We start from the raw sequence: 9,790 nt of genomic DNA on the forward strand, positions 1-9,790 counted from the left end.
AAATCATACTACATCTTTACTCGTGGACATCATGAAATCATAGATAATCGTTATATCTATCTCAATTTTTGTTGTGATAGTTACAAAGACATAAAAATGTCAATTTGCACCAAAACTAGGGATGAGCAAATGGTATCAAAAACGGAAACCCGAACCGGTACCAGTACCAAATCATTTTCGGTGCCCACTTTTTTGTGTTTTTAGGATCGGTACTCTGGGTTCGGTAAGGTACCGGTATTACTGATTTTTATATTCAAATACCCTACTGAGCATTTTCAGTACCGGTACCTAATTTTGACGAATTTCGGGATAATCTTTATTTTTATTCAATCAATCAATGCTAACAAATCTCAATGACTTAATTCATGTTGTAAAACCCTTATAACAAAGTTTATGTATGTAAGGTTTGAAGTACATTTCTTATCGTCAACCATCAACCTCATCATTAGTTTGTAACTTGATATTATCGTTACTACCTTCAAATCCTTCGTGTGTAAGCAGTTGCCATACCTCAAACTTGCAATATTTGGAATCCAAATACTAAAATAGAAACAATTAAACCACAAAAATGTTAATCCATACAAAACTTGACAAACACACGTCGAAATCTCATTCATCGAACGATACAACTTCAAACGAATAGTTCATAGTAATCACCAAAAGGACGATTCTCTAACTATATTTGAACCTATGTGTAATGTCAATGTTAAGATATCTCACAAGCATTGATTAAGGATGTCATCGATCATCCAAAGGGAAAGGACGCAATATAAAAATTGTATCGACTATCGATAACCCTTTATTAAAAATAAAGAGTGAGAATATATTACTCAAAGCCTTTAAACACCTGGGTGGGATAGGAATTGAGAGATCTTAGATCCAAGTCACACAAACAATAGAAATTAAAAGAAATTAGCCTTTCAAAAATATGTACATCACTTTGAAAATTGGATTAATTTAATATATACCCTTGCAAACTTGAAAATTTTCATATATACTCAACAAAAACTAAGAATATCATATATGACCTTACAAAATAATTAAAATATCAAATATACCCAATTTATTAAAAACAATCTGAAAAATAGTCATTTTACTCTTATTCTTTTAACTTAAAGTTTTAATATATGCTTATCTTTTAACTTTATATTTTTATATAACACCTCTTATGTTTAAATATATTTTTACTCATTTTAATTTAATTTATTTTTTCATAAACCATACTATCCTTCATATATAATAATATTTAAACTAAACAAATTAAGCTAGAAATGAGTAAATATAATATTTGAAGTTAAAAGTCATATATGAGATGTCAAAGTTTTAGAAAAATAAAGGTAAAACTCTTATTTATTAAATTGTTTTTAATGAATCGGGTATATATGATATTTCAACTACTTTGTAAGGGTATATATGATATTTGTAATTGTGCAAGGATATATATTATATTTTGTAAGTTTGTAGGGACATATATATGTATATATATAATTGGCCCTTGAAAATTAATAAATTCGTATTTTTAATTTTAATAACAAGATTGTAGCCAATGATCTCTAGATCAAGTGGTGGAAGGCGTGCATTTCTCTTGAGAGATGCAAGTTCAACTCCTACTTGATGCAGAATGAGGCATTGGTGGGTAATGATTGGAGACCCAGGGAAACCTGGGTTCGATCCTTGAGCCAAACGGGTCTTACCGGTAATTTCACCGTCGTGCCTACGGGCGGGTGGGTTACCGGGTTTTTCCCGAAATTGGTGGTGGACTCGGATTACTCTCAGAGTACTCCGTTTGGTCTTTTTTTTAATGATCAACTTTATTAACACACACAAAAGGTCCTCAAAGCGAGGACATCTGCAAGAAAAAAAAAAACTACAACGAATACAGAGGGTTTTTACACTATTCTTGCCAAAGCAAACAATTACAATCAAACCTATGTCAACCAAAAAAATGATCTAGACTTGATGTTGTGCACTACCTCCATAACTTTAGCATTCTTCCCGTTGAAAAATTTAATGTTGCGAGCTAACCAAATGGACCAAAGAGTGACCACGACAATGTCGTGCACTATCTTTCTACCACGCGATCCTCCATCAGCCCCTTTATAGATGTTAAGCAAATCCCGGATATCAAAGGCAAAAAAATTCGGGATTTTACACCAAGACGCAGTTCTCCACCATATCTCAGTAGTAAAAACGCAAGCAGTAAACAGGTGGAGAGTCGAATCACTACCTTCTTCACAGAAAACACAAGCCGTGGAACCAAAACAAATGTTCCATTTCTCAAGCTCAATACATGTGGGGAGTCTATGCATTTCCGCCCTCCAAGCATGAATGTTACATTTCAACGGAACCCAATTTGTCCACATCATTTGAAAGTTCCCAGCGCCTCTTCCTTCAACAATCTCCTTCTTGACCGCCTTCACTGAGAAGCCTGGTTTCACCAAACCTTCCCAATGCGACATCAAAAAATAGCTATCACTGAGCTCCGAAAGCTCCTGAACTGATGTAGGCGGTTTCGACCATTCCAGCATAAATCCCAAAGGTGACCCGTGGATTTTATTATGTTGGCAACACAACATCGCTTCTTTTTCTCTAAAACAAAAAGGATGAAGCCAAGTATCTTTAAGTGGGGCTGAACCTATCCAAATGTCGCACCAAAAACTTATATCTTTTCCATCACCAAGCTTCGCTTTTAAGAGATTGTTTAATCGTTTTCCATTGTCAAGAGTCGAATTGCATTATTTAACTATAGCTTTCCAACATCCTGAAATGTACCGATTACACGGCATTGAAGACCAACATACACGGCTACTATGTATTGTATCGATGACCCTCCTCCATAAACCGTGTTTCTCCTCTCTATACCGCTACGCCCATTTGAAAATTAAAGCTTATTTAAATTTTCAATTTTATTCAAACCCAAACCACCTTGTTCTTTAGGAAGAGTAACTCGGTCCCACGAGACGCAATTAATTTTTTGGAACTCATTTGTGCCCGACCACAGGAAACGCCTAATAGTTTTCTCAATCTTCTCAATAACACCATTGGAGGCTTGTATAGCGAAAAGAAATATAGAGGTAGGCTTTCGAGTATCGACTTAATAAGTGTTACCCTTCCCCCCGATAGAAAGTGTATTCGCCTTCCATCGGCTTAGACGGAACTCCAAAGTATCGCTAACCCCTTGCCAATTATTGATTCTACTCATACTAGCACCCACCCGAATCCCCAAATGATCAAAGGGAAAGGTCCCTTTTTGCAACCCAAAAGGCCCGCCATGCTATCAGTCTCCGTATTATCAACTCCCACACTGAACAAATTAGATTTATGCAAATTAATTTTAAGACCCGAGCATAAGTAGAAACACCTAAGCATGCGAGCCAAAATCTCCATGTTATCTTTGCTCCACTCACCCATGATGAGCGTATCATCGGCATGAAACAAGTGGGAGAGACATAAATCACCATTCTGTAACTTGACACCATGACAGTCAAATCCAACAACCGCTTTATCCAGCAAGCAAGACAAAGCTTCCATAACAAAAAGGAAAAGGAAAGGATTGTGGGTGCCCTGAGATTGCTTGGGATTGATTTTGTTGGCCATAAAAGATAGAGTTAAATGTCATTTTAGTTCTTGTGGTTTTGGTCCTTTTGCCAGTTTAGTCCAGAGGTTTCATTTTTCGCCTATGGGTCCAAAAAGGTTTCACCATTGCCATTTTAGTCTACTAGGTTAACTTCATCCATTTTTTCTGTTAACGAGAAGGCCAATTCGGTCATTTTATATGTAATTTTGTTATCTAGAAGGGCAATTCAACTATATAAAATGATCGAATTGCCCTTCTTTTTAACATAAATAATAGATGAAGTTAATCTAGTAGACGAAAATGACAATATTGAAACCTTTTTAAACCCATAAAAAATGAAATATTTAGACTAAACTGTTAAAATAACCCAAACAAATCGACTAAAATGACATTTAACTTAAATAAATAAAATGACATTTAACACAAATCGACTAAGATTTGTGAGAGAAGGAAAGTCAATTTTCCCGTCTTGGTAAAAGTATAGTCGTTCTCTAGAGCTCCAATAAACTAGACCAGAACAAATTACTAACATCAAAGCACAACGTACAACTCTACACAATCGATATTCCGGAACAAACCATCTTGGCCGACGATTTTGAAATTCAAAAATATCTCCTAACAGACACTATCAATTGACGAAGATCCTCTACCGTCAGATACAATCACAACCGTTGACCGCTTGCCACGTGTCCCACCCTCTCGCACATCCCAATTTTTAGGTTTTGTTCTTATCCACAAATCACACCTCTTGTTTCTATCTCTTCATTCTCAGATCCTCACTCTCTTCAATTTGTTCATCAGGTACCTCAAAAATTCAATCTAAATTCGTTTATTTATTGCTTAATTATGTGTAATTGAATGCGTGTTGTCAGTACACTCGATTTGATGCTACATGTTACCGTAATTCGTTTGATTTTATGTAGATCTACTGTTTCTGTTAGGTAAACTGAGATTAGGTTTGATATATAGGTGTTCAGGCGGTGAAGTTCCTTAGATCTAACTTTCTCTGCAAATTGTTTATCACGTACGTGAAAACTTTGATTAAATTCGTTTTGCATCGTTTTATTTTGGCTGTAATCTGTGTAATTGAACTTGTAGCCTCAGTACACACGGTGTGATGCTTTGAATTATCGGAATTCGTTTGATTCTATGTAGATCTACTATTTATGTTTAATATATAGGTGTTCAGGAGGTGAAGTTCCTTAGATCTAACGCAATATAACATAGATTATTGTGTAAATCTGACATAATGAATTTAGATACTTAACATATGGAGAACATAATGAATTTTGATTTGTTTATAGTTGTGACAGGGTTATGCTGTTAAAATCACATTTAAAATGTTCAATTTCTGTTTTGTAAAGTTTCAATATCATTGTTAGGTCTCCGGATTGAAAGATCTGATGATTTTATTTCTCTTCTTGCATTTTTCGATGCATACGTCAGAAGAATGTTAACATTCATAATGGATTTGTGTGTATATAGCAATATTGCGATTGCTGTTCATTTTTTTTATTTTTGGAAGTACTATTGTATATTTTATATTGACGGTTGCAAGACCAAACGCCTTGTAGCCTAGTGGGCTTGGTTTTAAAAAGCGTGAAGCGCACAAAAGCGGCGAGGTTTAAAACGGAGGCGCAATGCGCAAAAGCAGCAGCCTTTTCGTACCCGAGGTGCAAGGAGATTATATAATTTTCTTTATATATTCTATAGGTTTCTAGGATCATTTACCCAATATTTAGACATAAATAAGTTTTATATATGTTTTAATATTGAATTTACATGCATATACAACCTGAAAAGCATGTACCACAATCTCTGCTGCACAAATACATGGTCTGTACATAAGGCGCACGCCTCAGAGTGGATTTTTCACCCAAAAAGTGCGCCTCAGTTGCACTTTTTGTACAGCCTGCACCTTACGTTACACAAGGCGATGAGGTTTGCGCCTCGCGCCTAGGCGCGCCTGAGGCGCGCTTTTTTAAACCAAGCTAGTGGGCGGTATCAAGGTATGGTTGAGAGCTCTAGTCCCATGGTGGACGTTGGTGTAGATTTAGGAGTATGTTTAGAGGGTGTGCGAGTGAGTTGCTCTAAATAAAGGCTTGTAACAAAAAGATGAAGTGAAGGAGGAAGACATACTATATGCATGTTGTTGGCCATTTGGCAATGATCATATAACTTGCATTTTATTTTGCCCTATTTTGAATGTTATTGAAAAATGTTATTTCATATAGGTTTGTCAGTGTGGAGGTCTTAGGTTATTGGATCCTAATTTCTGATCGTTTTATGGTTTCCCTTTTGTACTGCAGCGGGTTCTAGAGTAACACCTTTCCAAACGCATGCTCGCACTCTGTTGCATAGATATCATTATCCATCATGAAGTACTTGGAATATACCCCGTTCGACCGGTATTTTCTTCTTTAAATTTCTCACCAATGATAGATTTCTTCATATTTCTGATCTTAATAATAATTTCCGTTAAACGGTGGAGGTGAATTGAAAGTAGTATATTTATTCTCCTTCTGCAGAATAAATGCTTTTCTAGATCACCTAAATCTTGGAGAACAAACCATTAAGGGATGCATTGAAGCTTACTCCTGTGAGTAGAGTTTGTGTTATGTGATAATCATCGAGTTCTTATGTAATAACTTATTTTTTTTTAAATTACTTCTGTACCCTTTTAGGCAAGCATACCGGGACAGACAAGAGGCTATCTCTCAGCTTGGAAAACGAGGTACCATTTCTAGTAAAATATAAAATTGAATAACGATATTTCATGTATGTCTTTCTACGTGCGTTTATAGTTTGATTTTCGTTACAAATTGTTGGAATTGTGTTTAAATTTAGATTCTTAACTATCTTGGGAACTCTCCTGATGACGACTCGTCTTCACCTGCTAACTATCTGTCCAGTAGATCCAGCCGAAAGATGTTGATCTATCTGATTCTGACATTATATCACATGTACCCAGACTATGATTTCAGGTAACTTCACAATTTAAAATTAATAAACGTCTTGCCGAGCATCTAAAGAGGGTTATGGGTAATGACATTGTCAGCTTTTTTGGCGACATGGCAACCCGCTACATAATTCTTCTTTAATGGCGTTGGGAGTGTTGTCAAATGGTTTTGACAGACAGTTTTGAACTGTTGCTCTGTGTGGAGCTGAGAGTTCAATTCTCTCCATTTCCCAAATCATGTTTTCACTTGGTTTCTGTATTGAAGCTTTAACATCTGCAATTAAGCGAATTCATACGTTGGTACAGCTTCTTACAAATGCAACTATCAAAATCTAAAATATAAAACAAAGGAAATAAGATTATATGCCTATCAGCTTTGTGTGCTTGTGTTTGAAAGTATGACATACTGCTTATCTGATTTTGTTGAACATAGTGGAAACAGAAACGGGCAGAATGTCAGATTGTGAATAACGGTGACAGTTTTAACCCATTTACGTTTATATGGGATGACTTCAGTTGGGTTAAATTTCTAGCAGGTGAAATATGTACACGTATGACAAAAATATAGCTTAAAAGCTAAGTAGTTAATGCAGTAAAATATCGGATATCGGTCAAGGTTTAAAAGAACGGAAACGAGTTTCGAGCGTTTTCCCTTCGCCTCACGAGGCGTAAGCCTCGAGGCGAAACGAGACGTAAGGCCGAGGCGGTATTAATAAATAAATATAAAAATTATATATATTATAAAAATAACAATACTAACTAATTTCATCATCAGATTCATCAAAATCATCAAAAACACACTTAAAAAAGACACGAAATGCTTGAAGTTGACACAAAAAGTCAAAAACATCAAAAACAACTATCAAAATCCCCTGAGGCGTAGCTTTCTTAGCGCCCCAGCCCCTCTGAGGCGCATATACATTAAAAACACCATGAGGCGCGCCTCAAACTCGTTTTTTGGCCGTTTCGCCTCGAGGCGCGCCTTGAGGCGCACGCCTCAAGCGTTTTTTAAAAGCATGATATCGGTAATTTTAGTCTCATGCTAAATTTATATGTATAGCAATTAGCAATTTAACACAACAATTCAGTATACTCTCCTACCATTAACAAATTAGCCTTTTGCAACTTGCAATACACTAATAATTGTAGCAAGTAGGAACTGACTAATACTTAAAACACTAACATTTAACACTAATAACTAACAATTAAGACTTAAAAGACTGATATCAGCAATAAGAAGAAAGAAGAACGGTATAACTAAGAAGAAAGGTACTGATATCGGGAAAATCGGTGATATATCAATCAAATATCGGTCTGTACAATCTTGCTAAATGAGGGCAATAAAACACAACCGACAATAGTCATGCAGGCCATAGGATATTTATTTTTCTATGATGTGCTATATGGTAATCTATAAAAATTGTCAAAATATTGTTGTCTATCAGTGCAGTGAAAGCTCACCAGTTTTTCACAGTGGAGACCTGGCAAGGGTTTAAGCAAATATTTGACAGCTACATGTCTGATGCATCTAAGGTATTGCCACTATACTGAACGTGTATCTATAATCTATCTATGCGTCGAGTGTCCAGACATTCTAGAAGCTTCTAAGATGATTTTCTGTTTGTTTCCGACTTATTTTCAGAATGATTTTAGTAGTTTGCGGTTTGCCCACTTAATTTATGATTTCAGGAATGGACCAAGACTGATGAAGATGGTTCCTTGCTGGAAACCTTGTACAAAGCTTTAGATGAGGTAATATACTCGAGAACCATCCACCTAGAGGTGCACAAAACCGGTTAAATAACCTAAACCGTAACCGGTTAATAACCGATTAGAGGTTTTTTAACCCGTAACAAGTTGGGGATTTTTTTAGAAGGAAACGGTTTTTAACCGATTTAGCGTTTAATCAGAAAAAAACGAAAAAATAGGAAAAAAAGGGTTAATAACCGGAAAAAAAAAACTGGTTATTAACCGAACCACTTGAAGTGAATTAACCAAAAAAAAAAAAAAAGGAAAAAGACCGGTTAAAGTAAAAATCGGTTAAAGCAAAAATGAGGAAAAAAACCGGGGTTTCAGTTAAACCGAACCGGTTAGCGAAAAAAATCGTTTTGTGTACCACCATCCTCAAGACCTCAACCATAAGTGCACGCGGTTTGATGTTGATCTGGTTGTAAATTTCAGGTTATCAACTTAGCAGAATGTGAAATCTATAGCTATGACCCCAACTCTGATGCCGACCCATTCATTGAAAAAGGCGACCTGTAAGAATTTTATTTTTTATTTTCTTTTTCCAATTTCTAAATTATCCGAATAATAAGTGAATTATGCATTCTTGCAGGTGGTCATACAATTTCTTCTTCTATAATCGAAAACTCAAGCGTGTTGTAAGCTTCCGTTTCAGCTGTTTAAGGTAATATTTTCAAGTCTACTTTTAAGTCTACTTTTTCATCTGATCGAGTTAATAAATATATATTTGTTGCAGTAATTTGGTGAGCGACGTTTTTCCTAGTGACGGAATTTACTACGAGGACGATGGTGAAGTGTTCGATGAGATGGACATGTGATGCGGAAAAAAGTTGTACATACCATGTTAATATTGGTCTAGGATGGTAGTGTACAAATTGGTAGACCTAACAACTGTGTGCAGATGGTTAACTAGTATGGGATAAAAGACTTGGTTGCTTAGTATTAGTAGCGGTAAGCGTTAAAGCATTGCCTCCAGGCTAGTGACATTATATTACTTTTATGAATTGTATTTTCTTTAAGTACAACTAGGTTTGATTAAACAGTTTTTGAGTTTATATCTTTGTTGAATATCTTGTGTATGTGCGCACACCTTTAATCTTAGAACCCATGTTCACCTCCAAACGTAATGCATTGTACGTCAAGTGTTGAAGAGTTATGTTCGAAATACATCTATCTGCTTGCAGTTAAGTGGTCTGGTCAATGTTGTTTAGAACTTGGAACAAGACTGTAAATCTTATCATTATTTTTACAAAAAATTGGTAATATACGTACGTATTGTGAGCCATTATTTTGGATTTCTCTTTTGCACCCAATGTTGTGAAAACGGGACCGAACCAGCAGGGCTGACCGGTCCGGTTCACCCTATCAGACCGGTTTTGAGTGGACCGGAAAACCGGGGGGGTCGAACTGGATTTTTTAAGGGTTGAACTGGATTTTTATTAATTTTTTTTTCAGTTTTACCCTATTTATTTTTATAATATTTACGGCATAATCCGGTTTTTACATCC

General features: G+C 35.8%; 1 protein-coding gene across 2 annotated transcripts; it reads left to right on the plus strand.

Annotated features, from left to right (window-relative positions):
• The first annotated feature begins 4,237 nt into the window (after positions 1-4,237).
• LOC110871989 (repressor of RNA polymerase III transcription MAF1 homolog) lies at positions 4,238-9,383 on the plus strand. Of its 2 annotated transcripts, none has more exons than XM_022120754.2 (10): positions 4,238-4,378; positions 5,887-5,985; positions 6,106-6,176; positions 6,262-6,311; positions 6,425-6,561; positions 7,982-8,069; positions 8,226-8,288; positions 8,718-8,797; positions 8,875-8,946; positions 9,019-9,383. In XM_022120754.2, the coding sequence occupies exons 2-10, from the start codon at positions 5,954-5,956 to the stop codon at positions 9,098-9,100; spliced, it is 675 nt and encodes a 224-aa protein (XP_021976446.1). In that variant the 5' UTR covers positions 4,238-4,378; positions 5,887-5,953; the 3' UTR covers positions 9,101-9,383. The 2 variants fall into 2 exon arrangements, with proteins under 2 accessions (XP_021976446.1, XP_035832306.1); XM_035976413.1 differs by having other exon boundaries at positions 4,370-5,250; positions 9,019-9,352.
• The last annotated feature ends 407 nt before the right edge of the window (positions 9,384-9,790 follow it).

This window comes from Helianthus annuus, chromosome 8 (genome assembly GCF_002127325.2).
Source record: "Helianthus annuus cultivar XRQ/B chromosome 8, HanXRQr2.0-SUNRISE, whole genome shotgun sequence".
In the NCBI taxonomy this organism is placed as follows: domain Eukaryota; kingdom Viridiplantae; phylum Streptophyta; class Magnoliopsida; order Asterales; family Asteraceae; genus Helianthus; species Helianthus annuus.

Coding starts and splice junctions, on each gene's coding strand:
- LOC110871989 (XM_022120754.2), top strand. CDS start 5,954: ATGAAGTACTTGGAATATACCCCGTTCGACCG. Junction 6,177..6,261: donor ATGCATTGAAGCTTACTCCT/GTGAGTAGAGTT, acceptor GTACCCTTTTAG/GCAAGCATACCGGGACAGAC. Junction 6,562..7,981: donor TACCCAGACTATGATTTCAG/GTAACTTCACAA, acceptor GTTGTCTATCAG/TGCAGTGAAAGCTCACCAGT.